General features: G+C 44.4%; 1 protein-coding gene across 12 annotated transcripts in view; it reads right to left on the bottom strand.

Annotated features, from left to right (window-relative positions):
- The window catches only part of ENOX1 (ecto-NOX disulfide-thiol exchanger 1), a 612,333-nt gene that overhangs the window by 138,522 nt on the left and 451,598 nt on the right, over window positions 1-22,213 (bottom strand). For all 12 annotated transcript variants that reach the window (XM_059902651.1, XM_059902650.1, XM_059902643.1 and 9 more), the window contains 2 exons: window positions 20,105-20,338; window positions 9,650-9,862 (listed from right to left, as the gene is read on the bottom strand). In XM_059902651.1, coding sequence (XP_059758634.1) covers window positions 9,650-9,862; window positions 20,105-20,338 — 447 coding nt within the window. The remainder of the gene's footprint in view (window positions 1-9,649; window positions 9,863-20,104; window positions 20,339-22,213) is intronic.

The raw sequence follows: 22,213 nt of genomic DNA, 5'->3' as shown, positions 1-22,213 counted from the left end.
GAATCCCAGTATGAGAACTGCCAAGAGGGAGGCTGCAGAGATCGCCAAGGCGGGCAGGAAAGGCTTTAACAACGGCTGGTCCAAAACGTTAAGGTGAGCAGAATTTTCTACTCAAAGAAGACAATTATTTGCGGCTGTGATGGGGCAGGAAGCTGCACTGAGCCCTCTCCAAAAGGGTACTGAGGAATGTGAAAGACAGCAAGGAAGAATCCCAGGGTCTGGCAAGAGGGCCCCTGCTCACCTGTCTACCAGACTGCAACCGACTCCGTTCGGGGTGCGCGCTCAGCACACGCTTTCATCTAAAATCCGTGCTGTCCTACTTTTGCTTATCACTGTTGTTGAATAAAAGCCTCAGCAGGGGAAGCTTGAGGTGGGGGCTGAGGGAGAGCTTTTAGGGGTCGAGGACTCGCACAGGGTTTCAGGGGGCACGCGGGCGGGCAGGGAGGGTCATTCAGCCTGCATTTCTGAGGCCGTAGCTCCACCTCTAAGCAGCTGTGTGGCCTGCAAAACCTCCACCTGTTTGAATCCCAAGGTCAAGGGGGGGGTCAGTCCTGAATATCCTTCCTACCTCTGCCATCCCATGGCACAGGGGTCTGCGAACTCTCTGTGAAGGAACAGACAGGATATATTTTTGGCTTTGCGGATCACACGGCTACCTGCTAGAGCACGGGTCTGCACACCTAAGCAGTCTGTCTCCTTAACTAGATGTTCTCTCACGTTGTCTGTGGCTACTCTGTCACGAGTCTCCCTGGACACTGTTCTTTTGTTTGAGCACAAATACTAATCGGTACTTCTTCTTCAGTTGCACAGAGAGTCAAGAACACATCATATCTGCCTTCAAGAAACTTTCCTGACACCTCACTTTTCCTCGGATCTAGCTTGAAAGTGTCCTGGCTTTGAAAGGTTTTCATGAAAGATTTTTTTTTTTTTTTTTTTTTTACATGTGATTCCTTCCAAAGTAGCTCAGAGACTGTTTCCTCACACGAGCCCCCGCCCCCTCCCCCTGATACTGGGCAGTGGCTTTTTTCCCAAGTCCCTATAACTGGGCTGGGATCAAGGTAGCAAGGTTTTCTTCCTTAGCTCCCAGGAGTTACGTATTTCCTGAACTTCTGTGTTTCACTCAACATATATATGGTAATTCTTGAAATCTAGCCTTCTACAATGCTTTATTGTTCCAGAGTATAAGACTTAATTTCTCTCTCATATTTTGCTATCATTAAATTTTAAAAGAAATGCAAATATCAATAGTGTATTACTTGGCTCAGTCACATATATATAGAGAGAGAGAGCCAGAGAGAGAACCCAGATATATATATATATATATGCAGGCTGAAAGCCGATACCAAAAAAAGCTGAACTCGGTTCTGGCGGGCTTCCAGCATCTTCTGCTATCAGCTTTGCTGTCCTGTGAAATAGAAAATTCTGTGCTCATCCTTGATTTGGAAGTTTTTATAAAAGGTATTTTCTCTGGACATTTTGTCCCTGAGAACAAAAAGGTATTTTTTTTTTTAATGAAAATTATGTTTGCAGCACTTAAAACACTGGCGAACACAGCCATCTGTATAATTTTGAAGAGAAACAGAAGACCTGCCGAGTCACTAAGGCAGTCATGGGGAATTTTTTTCCCATGCATGCACGATAGCGATGACGACCACAGACATGGGAAAACATTTTAACACGTCATAAAATTCTTTTTCGACAGCAGGGACACGGGAGCCAAATTTCCCCTAGCGGAAATTAAAAAACAAAGAGTTTAGCTGACATGTTTCTAAGAAGGAAATGATTTCAGAAAGAGCTTTTCAGGCAGGAGAAATGTGGACGAGGATGCCAATCTGCCCGAAACGGGGGTCGAAGTTCACAGGGAGATCAGACGCCCCTCATATTTCACTCCAGCACTCAGTGCTCTACCTGGCACTTAATAGGGACCCAATAAATACTGTGGATGAGTTTCATCATTCATTCAAACGCCTGAGGCTTTTAGGATTTTAGTCAAGAAAACAGATGAGGATGCGACAGAGGAGATGCAAGATGTAGCCTCTCTGACACGAGTTTTGGTGCATCTGCAGCACCAGCAGGAGGCCACACACACTCTAGGGGGCAGAAGTGGCTTAAAACTTACAGTACTGCCCGGAGATGTAACCTCCGCAGCCAGGCAGAGTCGGGACGGGCACGGAGAGTGTCATCTGATCCCCTGTTCTATGATCAGCTCCGGAGTTACTGACATCCCGGCAGGTACTTGTTGTGTGTAGACATTCAGAGATGTTCAAGGGTCGAAGTTGTTGATACGATAAGGACAGCTGAATTTTCAGAGTGGGAAGAGAGCCTAGGAGACTGTCTGGTCAAACCCTTTCACCACAGAGATGAGAAAACAAAGACTTAAGGAGCTTCAAGGCCTTTCCTAAAGTCACCTGGCTAATTTATGGTCAAGCTGGGATCAAAACCAGGATGTCTTGGTGCCTGGTCAAAAGTCTCTCCACTGTTGGCTTTTTTCGAGATCTAAGATGAGGTTGATGCCATTTCCTATCATAAACGCACAAAACAAATCTGCATGATAGTTCTAACCTTCCCAATCTCCAGGTTAAAATAACATCAATGACAGCGCTCTAATACTACTTCTGCAAAATTCTCAACTGAAGTATATTCTATGTATTTCACTTTTAAGGAGAATGGTATATTAGATCAAAGCCAGTTAAGATCACAGTTTACCCCCAAAACCAACATTTAGAATGTGTTTCGCAGTTATTAGGTTCCAGCCCAATTTCCAACACTACTTTCATTTCCACCTGTGACATATGATCAACAACCAATATTTGTATACTGAGGTGCTTACAAGAATGTTGCCTGAAAGTGGTGCAGTGAGGCAGGAAAAGAGAACAGCAAACGGTCTCTGTCTCCGCTTAGCCTAAAATTTTGCTGGAGGAAAAAACCAAAACCCCAGACCTGACGCTTAAAAGAATAATCGAATGCCCAAGTAGACAGTACCGACAAGCGCTACAGAGGGGAGGAGAAAGGGAGGTGATAATGCGTAGAATAGACAGAAAAGATTCATGGAGGAGGTGTGATAGGAGCTTCGGTTCTGGCCTGGGGAGGAGGGGAAACGCTTCCGACAAGGGATGGGGAGGAAGTACGAGTGCGGAGGGGGGAAAGAGGGCCGTGCTAGAGGCAAAGACTTTGTTTTCCGACCAGGTGGCGGCTCTTATATTCAGTGTGATGCCAGCACACTTCTTCACACCCACCTGTAAACTATAAACTTATACTTATCCTCCTCTGATCATTTTCATTTTTCATAAACACACACGCACACAGAGAAAGCGAACTGTCCAAGGAGCCAAGAGTCCTGGGTTCTAATCTGCCCATAAATTGCTAAATAACAGGGGCCTATCAGGGCTGCTCTTGGGACCTCAGTTTCCTCCTCTATAAAATGAAGGGGCTTGGGCCAACGAGGGTCTGAGGTCCCCTCCAGCTCTGACACTCAACAATATCTAGTTTTCCATCCTGCTCATACTTATGGCACATAATCTTAAATTAATATGACTAAGTCCTTCTCCATCACCTTCTGCTTCCCGTTTGCCTTTTCCCCACTTTGCTCCCTTCCCTCTCTCCTCTCTTACCAGGAAGTGTGCTGGGAAATTACCAGAGTGGGACGATCATGGAGTGTTTAAATTTTCATCAGATGTGTGTGTGTTGTAACAAGGCATGGACAACTGATCGACCTGGCATGCACATTAATAACTGAGTGTTGTGGAACATGCTTCCTCAACGTTATAAATAGCTCTTCTCTGAGCTTTGAAATGACAAGCTTTGCTCATAACTGAAAACCTGAATGTGGGCAGGCCTATGGGGAGTTCCTCTGACATATAAATGTTTAAAAAGCAAGGAAGATCAAAACCCGAAAGTCTCTCAGTTGGGAAACTTGGGGGAGTTTCTGCCCAATGGATAGGTTGAGAGGTGACATAAAGATGAGATAAGGATGATAATGAGAATAAAATGACGTAAGAATGAGATGATTCACCCGTACTGAATTTTTTTTTCCTTTCTTTATATATAGTGAATGAGATCTATCCAGCTGGCCCAGAAAGGAAGGGAAAGCCCTAGGTGCCCCACCAGTTTAAAGGATGCTCTCATCTAACATCTTTGAAAACTGCACATCCGTCATCACAGGTGAAAAATGATCCAAAGTAGAATGGATGCCATACTCCCCAAACTCTTGGTTGGGTTTAGTTGCTGCCCTTTGACACTATGCCAAGGCTCAGATGGAAACAATGCTTATTTGGTTATATTTACATAGCCCATCCTGGGGTGAAGGCCAGAGATAGGAAGAAGGTTAGAACTTAAACAAATGTTGGCAGAACTGAACACCAACAAAGTTAGAAGGTAACTGCTGGCATTTGATGTAGACCTTGAAATAAATCTCAACCTTTAAATTATTCATGGCTCTTGGGTTTTTTTCCCTTTGAACAAATGCTGTTTGTTCAAATATGAAAGCAAGGATAAGCAAGGCAAGGAGATATGCGCATTTAATCCATTTTAATGGACTCACATGCAATGGAATTTCCCTTCTCCTGGTCAACCAGTTGGCTATTTCCAACAAAATCTATATAGGGACCCACATTTTTACTGCACTCGGCGCTTTGTAATGTACCTGAATTTTCCTGGAAGTTGTTCAGTGGGCCTTCTCTTCAGGACACCAGGCCAGCCCCACTTGCTGTAATAAACTAGTTCAACAATAGACCTGCTTCCAAACCGCCTATGAACGACTCCCAGAGACTTGACTTTCTAATGGAGAGGCTGCCATGGAATGCTAGGAGCATAACATTGACATTGTGGGGATCTTTTACGTGGGAGGGAGCAACTGTCAAATAACCAGGAGATTTCCAGCCACTTTGGAGAAAGAAAGCTGAGATGTCATTCCCGAATCCCAGTGCTTTACAATCCTTATCTAATTCTAAAAGAGAACGCCAAATGTGATTCCTGTGGTGTTTGCCAGAAATATTAAAGCCGATAAATAGGGGTATGACTGGTTCTACTTTTGGAAAATATGGCAAGTATGTCGATCGCTGTGGACTTCCGCAGCTATTATTTTAGAGGCAGCTACGTGTATGGACACCAAACTCACCCTGAAGCCATCTGGGGAAGCAGAAAATGCGGTGGAGACAACCAAACATAACTCCACCAGACATGAAATGATATATTTCAAAATTCAAAGGATGAGGAAATGTACACACACCTACCAGGCTAGTCAGGTTATTGCTAATATTTTTATGGTGAATTTCATGTTAGAATTTGGTTCCCCTTTGCATCTGGGGAATTGGCGTCTTTGTAAAAGCACATAAAAACGAATGGAAAATTCTGAGATTGCTCAGTGAGCTATGCAACGTTCCCGTTCTACCTCACAGGCTTAACTCCAGCTGAGGCTCACATTGAAAGTATCTGCCATCTTCAAGTCATCCTGAAGGGTCCTGGCTATTGAGGATTCACACGAAGGCCCCTCAGGCCCTCTGTCGCTGGGGCGTGTACCCCTTGGACAGCTCTGGGGGCTGTCAAGTTCAGCTGGGGTTTTCACAATCCCTGTTGATATCTGCTGACTGCTGAAATACTTCCCAGAATCAAATTACAGGGTTAAGGGGGGAATCTCTCAAACAGTAATAGGGAGATGGGGAAGGCACAGGTTGTCAGACAGTGACAACTGGGGAGATGTCAACATGAACTTTTGTGTTTATTCTTCTACCCCAACTCTCCTAACATCCTCTAGCCTGTTACCAAGTGTCTAGTAAAATATAGCAGTTTCCAACAAAAGCACAGCTGGTGAGCTCCTTCTTCAACTTGTTTGATTACACATGCAAGGTGAAACTCTGTTATCCACAGACAGTGCTAACACCGATGCCAACCTGTTCTACAAGGTTCCTGGAAACTTCTGAGCTTACTGTTTCAGGCTTACTTCCTGCCTTCCTTCCAATGTACTCATTCATTCACTCACTCATCCCCCAAATATTTGTTGCATATTTCCATGTTCCAGGCACTTGATATATATCGATGACTAGGAGGAGAGACATGTCCTTTCTTTTGTGACGTTTATTATAATAAACCAAAACCAGACAATTCATTAAGTCATACCCATTTGGATAAGTGCCCTGAGGAACCTGAAGAGATGCAGGAATGGTGACCCTGCTTGGAGAGGATGGGTCAGGAAGGCCTCTCTGAAAGGGTGGCCTTACAGCCAAGACCTAAAGGATGAGAGGGATGGAAGCATGCAGAGTACAGGGAAGAGCCCATCAGACAGAGGGAAAAGATGTGCAAAGGCTCGGAGGTGGGAAGTAGCTTTGACGGGCTCAGCAGGAAAAAGGCCAGTGGAGAAGATGCCTCATGAGGTGAAGGAGAGCTGACGTTGAAGAGGCAAGCACAGAGAGCTTGAGGCTCGGGAGGATGAATGTCATTGTAAGTGCAATGGGAATCTACTCAAGGGATTTAAGTGGGGAAGACGTGCTCTGAATTATGTCAGACAACGTGTGAAAAATAGATTGAGCTGGAGGAAAGGCGGAAAGGGAGGAATTACACATGGCAGAAACTGCAAAATGTCTCTCTGTAGCCATTCTCCCCTCCTTCCTAACTCAGAGAACTCCAGTTTTATTCTGGAGAACAATGGGCCCAGTCAAAAAAGTATATTTCCCATTTTCCTTATAGCTCGGCATGGCCACATGTAGTAGTTCTGCACAACAAGACATAAATAGAAGCCTACTGGGGATCTTTGGGCAAGTTTGCTTTCCTGCTCTAAAGGTGCAACCCCTTCCTCTTCCTTTCTTCCTCTCCTTTTTCTTATGTGATTCCAGCTTGTAAAAACAAGATGTGATGGCAGGAGCAACAGCAGCCCTCTTAGACAACTATCTAAGAAGGTTAATATTGATAGTATCACAGAAGCCTCAGGCCTGACAGCCTTAAACCACTGAACCAGGGCCAACAAATCTGGATTTCACTGTGTATAAAAAGAAAAGGCTCCATTTGTTAAGATGAAGTTTGGTTAGGTTTTCTATTACTTACAGGTGGACACCATATTTAACTGACATACCAGGCTCTTATCATCGTTCAGGCAGCCTGCACTTGAATGGTGGCAGTGAAAATGAATAAAAGTGGGTCAATTTTGAATGTTGAAACAATGGGATTTCCTGCTGTCCTATATGTGGGCTTTGGTGGTGGGGGATGGTGGGTGTGAAAATTACTTACAGGATTTTGGTCTGCGAATTTATTAAAATGGGAAGGAAAAAACCAAAGAAGGACAGGTTTGAAGGTTAAAAGCAAGAATTTAATTTTTGATATTTTATAGGTGAGGTACCTAAGTGTTACCTATAGATAGTAATCTCCATTCTTGTTGTTTCCATGAGGTGGGATCTTCCTCCAAAATTCCTGGCCCTGCTCTAGCCCTTCATTCTCTTCTTTTTCAAGAAGCAAGTGAACAAGCCTGCCTGTACAGGCTGAACAAAGCAGGTTTGAACTGCGCAGGTCCACTTATGTATACTACAATACTGCATCATCCATGCTTGGTTGAATGTGCGGATATGGAACTGAGGACAGGGAGGGCCGACTATAAAGTTATACTCGGATTTTTCATCCTGCAGAGGGTCCAAGCCCCTAACCCCTGCGCGTTGTTCGAGGGTCACCTGTACTCATTCCCGTCTGCTTCTCCACGTGTGATGTGGTACATATGGATACAGACTCCACAGGAAGAAGCCTGTGGTCCTCGGAGCTGCCTGTGGCTGGATGCTCAACCCCCAGGTCCAGCATCAGGAACCCCATCATCGCTGCAGATCTCAACCCCATTATCCAATTCTGCTTTTATCAGGAGTAAAACACTGATGCTTGTATCCCCACGTGCTGGACTTCTTTGTCTATCTCTCAGTGGTTTTACACTTAGGTTGGCTTCTACCTGTATAATATCAGACACATCCCATTCTTTCAGCCACATGATGGGGGGCTTGTTTTTAACAAGTGCTTCTTTCAACAGGTATTGCAAGAAAAAAACTGAAATCCCTCCCCTATTCTAATGTGTGGCTGCCTTCCTATCTTCCTTGTGAGAGTCAAGGATTGAGTCTTCCCTGCCCAGTCGGACTGTAAACCGCACAGAAATGAGGATTTATTTAAACCTGACGCTAGTGAGCAAAAGGTAATCAGTGATCATTCTACTGTTCAGGCAGTGGGCTTCTTGCCATAACTTTGTAGGAACTGTATTATTAGAATGGTGTGGCCTTTCCCTCTCTCCCTTTTCTCTGCTATCAATCCACCCCACCCCACCTACTAATCAATTCTCTGCTCCCCTCCTTTAAAAGGTGGTCTGGGTGTTAGTGGACTTCAGCCTAGCCCTAGTAACCCCAACTTCAGAACTGCTGGGCATATACAGTCAGGTAAAAGGTCATTGCTCACCACCAGGGAATCTAGGTAAGGTGGTCTGACAATGGTCTCTATCAGATTCAGCAGTTCCGTTTTTCCTTTTTTTTTTTTTTTTCCTACAAAGACAGGGTGTCCCAGGTTGGTCTCATACTGGATATTTGGTCACTTATCAGAGTTTATGTTTGGGAGCTTCCTTATGTGACATTTTACGCTGTGGCAAAAATGGTCTTTTGACAACAAAGTCATATAAAACACATTTACAGTTAAGACTCTGGTTTTTCATCCCCTCCTCTCTTTCCATCCTAATGGATACCTTATGGCTGGGGTTTACACTGATGAAAGAGGTGATGGGCATTTTGGCACATTATGTCATTGAAAATAATACTTATTCTCAGAATGAATATGTAAATTGCATATATTGCCATCCCGTGTAGGGTCCTGCACCTGGTGTGGAATGGAGCGCGGCACCGTTACAAGTGTCATTTAATAGCTTTTACCAAGCAAGGGCACAGCAGCAGCTGTGAGGCATGATGCCACTGTGACATTAACTACAGACACAGAGTGCCCATAAAAAAATATATGTCCTTTGTTTTGAATAGAGCCCTGGGTAATTTCCCTAACTATTGTTCTATGAGAAAGCCCCGTTTACACCCTTTCATCAATTTAGGATCTGTACGTGAAAAATCACCGGCATCCAGTGGTTCAGGCAATTTGCTTTCCAAATGAATAAAGGACAAAAAATAATACTGCAGAAAAATCTCTACTCCTGAGTTGCCTGTGTTGACAGCCAAGGCTCACCTCAAATAAAGGATCCTGAGGAGGAGTCTTTCTGACCTTCTTTCTAAACAGAGCCCAAGGACAATGCGTGACAGTGTATTCAGGGGCTGCTTCTACTCTCGGCACGGGGAGGATGTGTGGGTCTGGGTGTAGAGCCCGCAGGTGAGGGTGGCCACCCTGCAGGGGCGGTGTGAACTGTAGTGGGTCCAGCAGGCACCGAAGCATCTGTCTGCCCCGCCCTGGGGGCCAGGCCGAGTGTTCTGCAGAAAAGCTACAGAAATGCTGCTCACCTTGAGAAGTAAGCTCTCAGGGCGGGGTCCGTGTTCCTCCAAGTTGCCACAGGACATGAAATCGGTTATGAGGTTTTGCCATTCGATATGGAGTAAGATGGGAAATTATGGGACTACTTACCCCCAAATGAAAAAAAAAAAAATGAGTACATAAGAAAAGGCAACATCATGACAAAAGAGATGGCCCCCAAAATCTTACTTACATTGAGTGAGGATCCCGGTTAAGGCATTTTTGAAATTCTCCTTGGCCTCCTCCATCTCCTGCTCATGGGTGGCTTTCTCGTTCATCAGCCGGCGGACGTGGCTGTTGGCCGACTGCACCATGGAATAGAACTGGTTTGCAGACCGCCGGTTTACTTCCCCTCGCTCAATCCAGGACAGCAGCACTGTGATGGCCTCTGAAAACTTGCTATCGTCTGGAAATGCAAAACCACCAAGTCCAAATCACGCCCAGGAAAGATTTTCGTTTTCACTTTGGTTCCTCTCTAAAGGCAAAGCACGGTCCATCCTAATGGATACGTTTTCAGAACTTGACCTTGTGAGCTTTCCTGCGACTAATGGCTCCATCATCTCTTAGCTTGTCTTCCCTCATCTAACTCCACGGCACTGCACAACCACCCAAGAAACAAAGGGTGGTTCACCCCCTCACTACCAACTCAATGAGCTCAGTTTTCAAAGATCTGTTCTGGGCATCCTTTGAAATACGGTACCACCTCACTCTTCCACCAAACCCAGATTTCTCTTTCTTAAGACTGGCTCGAAAAACTGTTATCCACCTATTTGGCCTCCAGTTGATTTCTTTATTCTTTCACCAGAAATAGCATACAGTGATACTAGTTTTCTGACTTAGAATCTGCTGAGTTATTGTCAAGATGTGGATGATAGATTAAATTACTTTTAAAAGTGGTTGTGATGTGAGATATTGTTCCCAAGGTGGTAGTAGGAATAGGTCAATTCTTATTCTACTGCAGTTCAAAACTAATTTCACTTTAGGTTTAATAGAACATATTTGATTAGGCTGAAAACTAGAATTTTTCCTTGTTTTCAACAAAAGAGGACCTGTTCCGGGGTGGTCAGTGTTTGCCTTGGAAGGCGACTGGAAACCCATTTGAACTTGGTTTGAGGGGTGTGTTGATGGGGGGAGGGGTTCTACCTGTAAATAAGTGATAAAGTTTATTTCAAAGAAATCAATATACTTGCCTGTTTGCAAATAGTTACTGGAACAGATCTGTGTTTTACGACTGACTTGGAGGGTGAAGAAGCAGCAAGTTTGAAGGAGATTAAGTTAATTGGAAGTGGAAGCTGTATGTCGGTTATTACAACATTAATTGATCCTATTGCTGAAGGCTCACTGCGTATTTTCCAGACAAACTTGAGGAGATGAGCCTTTCATCCGTATTTTTTACCCCCGAAAAAATGCGATTTAAGAGAAATATCCTAGAAACTAACACAACATTGTAAATTAACTAAACTTCAATAAAAATTTTTTTAAAAAACCCAATAGTTTCCAAGTAAACTGAGTAGAATCTGAGTTCTAAAAATAAGAAGCAAAATTAGACTAAAAGATTCAGATGCTTCTCACGATTCTGACAAATACTAAGTGACTACCATGTTCCCTCTACTAGAGGAACACCGGAGACATCCTTATACACTGTATGTGTATATTCCATTGTTTATATATTATTATATATTGTGTGCATACATATACACACACACATACATACACACTCTAGATGAACAGATAGAGGGTGATTCATATTTAGTAAAGGAATTTTATTTTATTTTACTCACCAGAGGTTTTACAATCAACCGTCGCCGTTAGTATTTTACACACCATACAAAGTCTGCATTTGCGGAGTGCTTTGTGAATTTTGCAGAGCGCTGTGGAAATACCATTAGTACCTTTTCTCCCAGAGGCCCCCTTTCAGACCAGGGCACTTCACTGCTGTGGCTGCTTCTTGCCCAGGAGGTACTTGCACTGACCGAAGGCAGGATCGCTTGACCCAGTGCCCGTGGATTCTCCAGGATGGAAATCCTGCTGTTGATGGACCACCACCCCGGGCCCTCTCCCGCCTGGGTGGTGCCAGTCTGGGCTTGGGGATCAAAGCTTTACTCCTGGGCAAACCTGCCCCCTCTGCCCTCACGCTTTGATCCGAGGAGGTAAGTGGCCTGGGGAAGGCCCACAGGGTAGCCTGCACGTGAAAGACTCAAGTTTCTTTGCCAATTTCAACCGACCCGTGAGCGAGCGCGCACTTGTTCAGCGTCACAGCTGGTTTGCACAGTTTTGTTAACTCTGGAATTTCAGTCTGAGTTCAACCCTCAGTGAACTCCAGCTGCACGGGGTTCTTATTTCATGGACCAGAGCGGCTTGTATACGATAGAATCCATCACACAACTTAACACTGCGTTCAACCCGTGGAGAGGCCCATAATTCAGCATTATGCTTGTGGGAGCCCCACTGCGACCCTTACAGTCAGAATAAATTCTGCCTCTCTCCCTCTCTCTGCCTCTCTGCAGATATGCGTTAGGAGAATGGGCCTCCGAAAAGACAGCAGAAATCAACCTAATGCTTATAAGAAATCTTTTTTTTCCCCTCTTAAAAAAATAACAACAACAGAAAAGAGAACTCTGACTTCATGGACCATTTTTCCCCTTTGCTGTGACTTTCATCTCTATGTAACACAAAGTAAAATCCTGGATGTTTTCGTTATGGGGCTTCCAAGGAGAGAGAGAGAGAGCAAGGGGGTCCCATCTTTCTTTCACCCTCGTACGGGTGCAGTTTTTTCTTCTCTCGCTTGTTGTTACGCAGTTCATAAATACCCTAATTTACTGTCAGGAAGAACACACTTAAATTTTAAAAATGCATGTTTCCTTGAATGACCTAAAAGCCAAATGTTATTGTTCTTCACTCCTAGACCTAAAGCATAAGTTCACCAGCAGATTAGAGTTAATTGATAGTTTTCAGAAAGAGAGACAGCAATTTTAGGATTAAGCAACTGAAAATACTCAGTTGAAAAAGTAAGTAGGCAAGAGACTGTCTAACATTGTAACAAGTAATAGGCAGAATTCCATTTTCTCAGTATATATGAATAAAATAAAAATATACATTATATACTGTATATATCTTATATATACATATATATATGGCTTACTACATAGTTTTGAAAACTCCCAATTTCATCCTCATTTCTGAACTTTCTGAGGCGGGCTGGTGGATGACTGATGTACTGACGTTCAAATTAACTGTGAAAACATTAGCTAACGTACGACTGGTTAAGTCTAGTCGATATCTGTTGCCATGTAAGAGGTGACTTTATATTAAATGAAGACTAAGTCAGCAGCTCCCCCTGAATGGCTACAGGAGGGTGTTGGGAGCGGTCATTTTCAATACCCAAATGAAAATTCAATTCTGGATTCAGGGGAAAGATCACAGAGAAAACAGAAAACAATATAAACTAATTTAAACAGGATTTAGATTGCAGCACTCTTAAAGCTATTCATGTGGAAAGAAATTAACACGGCTCATAAAATTCACATCAAAGATGCACTTATAAAAATTCCAAATACTTTCTGTGAACATGCATGGGTTTAACTCTGAACATGGGTGCCCTTCAGAAACTAGAATGTGCAGACATGCCTTCTCCACACAAAGAACTGGGAAAATTGGCACATTATGGAGTGACTATGGACCATTTGCTCATTAAAAATTGCCCAATGTTTTCTAATCAGCGTCTTCACAATGTCACACCTGGGCTACTGCAACTGTTTGCTCCTTGGCCTCCCTTGATCTGCAGTTTCCCCTTCAATCCGTTCGCCATTCCTTTGTCACACTCCTCTTTGTTAAGGACCGTGGCCTTGTCTCCCTACTTTTGCATGTACTGTGCACTCATCCTAGGGGCCCCGGAACTCCTGGTCCACCCGGTTAACTGTTATGCTTCCCTCAAGAGTCAGCCTAAGTGCCTTTCATAAAGGAAGCTTTTCTGCAACCCTAACATGAATTCGGTGTCCCTTTGCTACGTTTCCACAATTCCCTACATATCCTGCTATGAAAACATTAGTCACTCTATACAGTGATTGTTGGTTCATGTATCCACTGGCCCTCCCGTTCTGAGGGGTCAACGTGAGAAGAAAACTTCCAAAACATATTTCAGTCTTCTGCTCACTCTGACTTTTTCCCTTCGTAGTTTCTTTCATTATACTCTATTTCTAATAGATTTGCAGTGCATTAGTGCTGGAAAGTTATGGCAAATCCAGTGGTCAAAAGTTGGGAAATATCAGTTGATAATAAACATTTTAATTTCAGGTTGAAGAGTATTTTCACATTGTCTACCAGAGATAAATGTTCTCATGGCACTTAAGCTGGCTGGTCCTTTTATCCTTCAGGCCTCCGAGGTTATTACCATAAGCAATGAAAGTTAAGAGAGATGTCAGATAATTACACAGAAGCAGAGCTTTCCACAGTAAGCTAATCAGCTTATCCAATGACTTAAAAATCTTTTTGAAAGTTGTTTTTTTTTTTTTTTTCTAAGTTCTGGAAGGTAATAACCCTTGCATTTAGCTTTGTATTTAGCTTTTTAATTCTGGGAAGGTAATAACCTTTGTATTCAGCTTCGTGAGGACTAAATAATATTATAATGATTATCACACTTCAGTATCGCTATCTGAATCCATACCCAACTTACTTCATTTCTCGTCACATCAGAATTTGTCAACCTCCCTTCCTATCCCTCTTTTCCACGTTTACTGAGCATGGGGCACATAGTAGGCATTTTAAAAATTGCATATGGGACACATCTTTGCTAGTCAAAGATCACAAGCATGAACCTCATTTGGGGGCTTATCAAAAATGCAGCCTCACCCTACTCAGGCCTCCTGACTCAGAATCTGTGTCCTAGTCCAAGTGTTTCATATGCACATTGAAACTGGAGAAGCACTAGAAGAAATCACTCAATAAAAGCCAGGGAAACTGGTGAGGAGCTCACCTAAGTTAAAAGATAATGAAAACCTGAAATGGAAAGTAGCATCTGAGAGAGTGGCGAATACGGAAAGGCTCTGATGGGATTCTCATGAGCTTTGTGAATCCCTGTCCCCAAACCCTCCACCCCCATTTAAAGAAGAGCTGCTTAAACGTCAGTCAGCTTCATCCCATAAAAAAATGTGAAAAAAAAAGTCAAAGTCTTGGAAATGGGCACAGAGACTGCAGATCCTTTCGATGGAATGCTGGGCTAGAGGATCCTCTCCAACCCCCTCTGGGATTAACTGATTTTACAGGGATGTGAATCTCTAATTGTTATTGACTAGGCTATTTTACAACTCTTTAGGGACAGAACGTAAATTGTGAAAACGCATAACAATGCAAATAATTCTTCTCTGTAACAATGTAAATGAATTTTTGTCCAGAAGAAAATATAAGTCTTTACAAAGCAAACTCTCTTTTGAACCAGTTTTAACATCTTACTCATTCTCTCATTAATTAGTGAGTTCAGTAAAATCACTGATACAGGCTCATTTTGTATTTCTTCCCCCTCTTTGGGTGCATAGGGAGATCTGACCCTGAATTTCAGAACGATAAGTGTGACAAGAGCCAGGCCATGAGCCCTGAGTATGAAAACTGAAGTGGGCTGGAGTAGCCTGATTTCTGGTGGGTCTAGAAAGGAATGACAGGAAGGGAGATTCCATGTTTGAACAAAATGTCTCGAGAATGAGGGAAAAAAGGAAGACACATCCTACAACACTTTTCTTTCCAGAGAAATGGGGATAGACACACACACACACACACATACATATATACACACACACACACACAGAGAATGAATGGTATGTCTATACAGCTGTCCCTGATTTCTAGCTTCTGTGATAGGTGGAAATAACTTCTGGCGTACAGTCACATACTGATTCAGGCAGAATGGACATTCCAGGATGGAACAACATCCCAAATGCTACTACAACATTCCCAAAATTTCACTACGTGTACCTAAAACTTAGACAACCCTAAACAAATCTCCATTCTCTGGCTGCTCAATTAACTATCAAGAGGGGTGGTGCCTTACCTACCCTTCAAATCACGGATAGCGTGAAAGGCTACACAAATGTTAATACTTCCCCCTCTACCCTCAACATACCTACAAGTTCACTTACACACACAGAGACACACACACACACACAATCTCTCCAACAATTTAGTACCTGTGAAAATGAGAAAATTCAGCGGGGACAACATAAACATGCACTGATTGTTCCTGCTTTTGGATCAGGTAAAATGTTTCTAGATGAAATGGTCTATCTTGCCTTGTGAAGGTCAGTTAACGCCCAAGGACGTGATTCTCAAACAGGTTCCCGTGCTTCATATTTCCTTTGCCCTGAGAAGGAAGCTTGGCTTCTAGCTAATGGAACTTCGACTTGGCTCAGAGCATTATTGATTTTTTTAGTTTCTCACAACCATAAATATTGACAACCATCTCAGCAAGATGCTGGCAACCACTTCCGCGGTTTCTCCCTCTGGCAGGCTGATCGGGGGCCATTCTGTATGCATATCAGAGACTAGTCCTCAGAAATTACAAATGCTGATCGCAGGAAGACTGTATCCTGGATGACATATCAGGGAATCCCAAGGACAATGCTTGCAAAGCTTTGTCAAAACTTCACCTGATTCAGAGAGAAACTCTTCATTCATCACATAATGAAAGATTATGTGACGCTTTCCAAAGGGGGAAAAAGCACACAAAAACTTGTAAATGCTCTTGCCAGGAGAAATCCCCAGTGAATCAGGACATCATCTTTCCTTACTGTCTAATCAATCTCTCCCTTCCACAGTCCAAACATGGGGCTCCTCCAGGGGTGGACGGTCTGTGTTAGACAAAGAGAAATTCATTATCTCATCTGCCTGGTGCTACTGTTTCCAATAAAGTGTAATTATGGTGGTACTGAGCTTCTTCTCACTTTCTCAAAGCCGTGCTATAAACTTTGGATCTGCAAGCAGTTACTTCCCAGTCAGTCTTCATTAAGTTGAACTGTCTCAGAACAATGTCTATTTAATCAGCAGGGTGCCCGCTCATCTTCTTTTTTAGAATTTGTATTAACCATAACAGACACTGGGTGATCAGTGCCTCAGACGCTACACCATTACAACTCAGTGTCTCCTCTGACTTCAGAAGACCCAGGGACCACTGGATCGGGGCTACCTGGTCCCAGAAGGTCACCCCTCTCTCACCCCACCTCTGCCGGGCTGGGTTGCCTACCACTCCCGGGCTAGCGCGCTGCACTTCCCATGCATAATAGTGGGAAGAGCTTTGGATTTGCCTCTGTCACTCAGGAAACCTAAACTACACCTAAACTCTGTGAGGCAGGGGCTTTGTGTGCTGCTTCCCTGGCATCACAGTGTCAGGGATATGGCAAAGAGCTCAGCGAATACTTGTGGAGTGAGTGGAATGGTGGCCGAGGGCACATCACACTTCCCTATACTTCCCATCATGCCTCGTAGCACTGCTGGCCAGAAATGCAACACGCTCCTAACTCCAAACAGCTAAGAAAGAGAGACAGGAATTAATTTATTGAGCATCTACTGTATGCATAGTTTTACCACCGGGCAGGATATGGAGGGCCTTGTCGGTTATAATAAAGACTTGGCTAGTACAGATTTTTCTGGATAAAGCTGATTTTCCACAAGAAAATTGTAAGGATAAACGAGTATGGTGTAAAATCGGGGGAAAAAATGCTCGTAATAAACCCGAGATAGCAAGATTTCTCAGGGGAGGAAAGAAAATCAAATCCAATTAGGTATTTTCAGATTGTATTTCCATTTCCTTTCTGATCCAGGCTTTTTTTCACCTGAGGTCTTGATGGTGTTTTACATCCCCACATCAAGGAAATCATCTTCAGGGAAAGAGTTTCCTTGGCTCCTCCTGCCTAGCTTTGCAGCGTTATCAGGAGCATGGAGTGGATTTCCTCTCAGAGGCAGCCAATTTCCTAAGCAATTAAATGCTGTTTATATTCCAAACTCTGTGCTTGGGTTGAAATTGTCAAGCTTGATATTACCTGACTGTTGCCTAAGATGTCGCCCCAGCTAGCTCATTTTACTGTAACTGCCATCTATTAAAATTTCCAATCTGTTCTCTCCTCAAGGGATCACACAGTACTTGGCAAAGGTACGGCTTCCAAATTCTTCAAATTATACTCATCTATATAAATATATAGTTTTGAAATGGCAAGGTTTGCAAATGACTTTACCAAACTGACTTCCCAATCTGCTATCCTCTAACAGGAAAGGCAATGCTGTGGACCTCTTACACGCAAAGACACTTCTGTGCTGGTTTCTTAAAAAGAACCTAACGTAGATGCCAAACTTTCCTGAAACTCCTCTACAGGGTCACAGCGCCAAGGTGCTAGTTTTTGTCACTTCTAGGTGTGGACACGATCGAATACAGTTAAGCTGCTACAGCTCATTAGCTCAGACTACACAATGTACTGGATATTAAAGAAAAAATTATTTGTTCCAAAATCAACATTCCTGCTTGAGAATGTTGCTCTTTCTCATTCTGCCCACTCCTTGTGGACTCTAGTCTGAATGGAAAAGTGAGAGGACGTCTGCATTTGCATTTTACATGCTTTTTATTAAAGGGACAGCCACAGCCTATGATGGTAAGACACACCTTCTCGGAGCAGCAGAGCATGTGCCAAGGGCATCAGTAAGAGGTGCTCCATGGTTACGTCAACTAAAGAAGGTTCTACAAGGATCAGGCCATTAGCCACTGCAGTTGCTGACCTTCAACACACCCTGAAAGGAATCCAGGGCAGAGAAAAGGAATGCGGCACTCTGTGCTCTGGGGAAACTGGCAGAACAGGCTTCCACACGGGTAGATATTTTCGGGAGAAACTTTTATGAACCCACATTCTTGCATCTTCCCATACTTAGAAAAGTAATAAAGCCATTAACTAAGATATCTGTTCCTTGTGACTAGCGGCACCCTTCTCCTGAGATGTGTGCTTGGGTGCAGGCACCCCCTTCACCAACATCACATGTATGTTGACTTCCTCCTTTACCTCTTTGGAAAACTTCCTCAGAGCTCTCTGAGAGGCTGTCTCCTGAGCTAGAGTCCTCAGTAAGACACTGAATAAACTCAACTCACAGCTCTTACAATGTGAGGTGTTTTTTTTTTTTTTTTTTCCAAGTCAACAGTTTCAGTGGCAACTGCATCTGATTAGGGGTTCCCAAGGCTGGAGCAGGGGATGAGGGCTAGAGACAGAAGTCTTTTTTTTTTAAATGCTTTTTCAAAGAAATAGAATGTCCACTTTCTATCTTCCTAAAATAGGTTTCAGCAGCTTTTCATATTTCCTTTAGTGAAAACATCCAATCCACTTTAAACACTGCCAGGTATGTTCTAAAACACTCCAAGGATCAATCGCATCTCTCCTCTCCTAATGACTTCTCCATTGTTTATGGAATAAAACCCAGATCTGGTGGCAGCCCTCGGGGCTTCACCATCTGGCCCCAGGCTGCTTTCCCAGCTTCACCTTCTCTCTGTAAACTTCCAAGCAGCTCTCACATTCCCCCGAGGAGGCGACTTGCCTTTCTCCGCCTGTGCCCAATTCCCCTCTGCCTCCTTCTGTCTTTACTCCTTGAGCTCCAGCCTCTGACAAGAATGTCTTCAGGCCCTTTCTTCTCCTGGGGAAACAAATCTTGTTTATCCTGCAAGGTTCAAGTTCTGCCTCCTCTGTGAAGACTTTCTTGACACTGTCATCAACACCACTCACACTTGTCCGTGAGTTCCCAAAGCATGTTGCTCATATGTTGGTTGACAATCATGTCATTGGCTTTGTATTACAGTTCATCGTGGCCAGCGACCACGACCTGTTTTTTCATCGAAACCTGACACGCCCAATAGACTGAGGAGGGTGTGACCATCACTTGCCTGTAAAGTGCACCCATGTTGCTGGAGTCAAACAACTTTGCTCAATAATGGAACAGAACTGACACACGTGTCATCCTAACTTCCAAATCTGGCCTCTCCCCAGTCATCTGTAGTTCACTGTGGCAGGTACTAAAGCCTCCGTCTCTCTGTCTTTATCCCCCAGGGCCTCAAACCCGGGAGAGGAGCACAGAAAACAGTTAAAGAAATGACACATGCTCACTTCTAGTTCTAATTCTTCCCTAGACGTTAGGAGGGTCCCTTTCCCTCCATCTCTAAAGACAGGGACCCTATTCTGCATTTCTCTTCTGTCCTGCACGGGCCCCAGCACGGTTTCCGATAAGCCCTGTGTGGGGGGGTGGTGGTGGTGGCTTTGTTAAAAGCACAGAAGAGGTGCAAACTACAGACCTGGAGGAGCCCCGGGACCTGCCCGCCTGCAGGAGGAGACGCTGGGTCATTCAACAGGGGTAGCAAGTCAGACGGTGCCCTGCTACGGGGCTAGTGCGGAGGGCTCTTCTGCCCCTCTCTGCTTGAGTTTGGTCGATATACACACACATTCAGGGAGAAGGCTGGGAAGGCGCACGGCTCTGTCCAGGCAGCAGGAGGAAGCCCGGGTGACCCCGGTCCCATGAACTCAGCACGCAAAGGGACAGGAGAAACGCCGGGGCCCGGCGCCTGGGCATCACGCTGTTGCCCTGGCGGCGGGCGATGGCCGGTAGGGAAGCGGAGGAAGCAAACACGCGCAGCTCCTACCTTTCAGCTTCTCGGCCAAGAGCGCGGCCTCGTGCTCCGAGTAGTGCATGATGGGCGGCGGCGAGGGCGGCCGCAGCCGGTCCTCCTCCAGCTTGCGCCGGTGCCGCTCCTCGCGGGCGCGCATTCTCTGCTTGCACTCCCACTCGTAGAAGTCGTCCCGGGCCTGGGCGAAGTCCACGTGCAGCCGGCCTGAGTCCTTTTTGTCCGTGCTAGACCCTAAGCGCATCCGGTAACCTGAAACCAGTGGGAAGGCGGGTCACATCACACTGTCACAACACTGTCATGCACGACTGTCACAGTCGGGGCCAGGCCCTCAAGGCGGGCCAGGGGAGCTCTCACTGATTTCTTTTTCCCTTACAAAGGACATCCTTCCCATAGGAGGTGGGAAGCTGTTATCCTTCACCACCGCCATCCAGAAGCATGGCCCAAAGTACGCCTATTACAGATTTGGGGATAAACGCTCCACTGGGAGGTGTCTTCAAGCCAATGTTGCCAAGAGGATGATCTCAAGAACCAGGGCACTTATCCTAACTCCTTCTTCCTTCTGGCTTCCAGGAAGATCAGAAAAATATTGGGCATGTAGCTTTTTTCCCCCCTCCACTTTTAATGGCCTCAATTTTATATTTTCAATTTACTGTAACTCTGTTGCATAAGCCCTCTTCATTTTATTTTTTAGAAAGAGGTGGAGCGCGAGTTAATAAAGATTATCTATGATATTTAAAAAGATCTACAAAGTAAATTCCGCGACACCTCACTCACAGGCTATTGTTTCATTCTCCTAGAAAATGCCGCTTGCTCCATTCTCTCTCGGCAGCTGCAAAAGCCACAATTACCAAGGCAATTTTGCAATACTGTTTTATTTCCACTTATCCTCTGGGGCACCCAGGAGAATATTTTACCTTCAATCAAGAGGCCTCACCGCGGCCTTCCTTACAGCCCTCCAGCACCTCATCTGGCACGCAGCACTGCACAAATTGTCCATGCAATCTTTGAAGGCCACGGGAGCCCGTGTGAGAGCCCAGAGCTAGACCAAAAAATGGGCCTGGAAGTCTTTGGGGGATTTACTGTGAGCTACACAACTTATAAAGATTATAAGCAGAAACTTGATCTGAGAAATCAACACAAACAGAACTGAAACCAGACCGCCAGCCTAACTTCAAGGGAAGGAGGTTTGGCTTTGAGGTTGCTCTTCAGTTTGGGGTACTCAGATTTTTAAAAACATAAATTCAGGTCCCAGCAGGATCCCTGCTGTCAGGGGCTGCCAGAAGAGAGAGCAAAATAAGCACTTTTGCTGTGCAGGGACTTTGCAAATGAGGCACCACTGTGAAATGCTAGGCTGCACTGAACTGATGCTCAAGATCTTGTGGTAGATTTCAATGGATTATTTTAGCATTTGGGGTTGAAACCCAGCTGAAAAATCCCAGGAGAGGCTGGCTTCTCCCCAGTAGGGTACTTCACACCTTTGAAAAGTTACAAATGTGAAACAGATCTCAAGTCTGATTCCCGTTATGACCTTCTCCCTCCCAGGTTTAAAAGGTATTATCTCTCTAAAACTGGGAAGACATAACAATACCTATCAAAAATGCAAACATCTCAAGAGGGAGGGGATTTGGGGATGTATGTACAGGTATAGCTGATTCACTTTGTGATACAGCAGAAACTAGTACACCATTGTAAAGCAATTATACTCCAATAAAGATGTTAGAAAATAAATTTTAAAATAAGTGTTCACAAGCAAAAAGAAAAAAAAAAAAAGCAAACATCTGATCACAGAGGAGCAGAATTAATGCTAAAGCAGAGTCTATCTTGGTTGTGGGCTGTGGAAACTGAACAAATCAGCAGGCCATGGTGATATATACATAACAGCTGAGCAGGCAGAATGGCCGAAGACTGGCCAGCTGTCCCAACTGGCCAAGCAACTTTCCCCTGGTCATGTCCGGAGCATCACTTTTCAGACATTTCTGGTTCCAAAAACCACCCTCTCTTTCACCAAAACACCATCATTAAGGCCTTAAAAGAGCCCGTGATGAGGCTGAGCCTAAAATTAGCTTGGCCTTCAAATGTGATTGTGGTCCTAAAATTAGACAGGCCATCCAGCTGGGCTAGGGC

The sequence above is a fragment of the Balaenoptera ricei genome, chromosome 18, assembly GCF_028023285.1.
Source record: "Balaenoptera ricei isolate mBalRic1 chromosome 18, mBalRic1.hap2, whole genome shotgun sequence".
Lineage (NCBI taxonomy): Eukaryota > Metazoa > Chordata > Mammalia > Artiodactyla > Balaenopteridae > Balaenoptera > Balaenoptera ricei.
The sequence above is the reverse complement of the archived record's forward strand: the minus strand, read 5'-3'. Positions and strand labels throughout refer to the sequence as shown.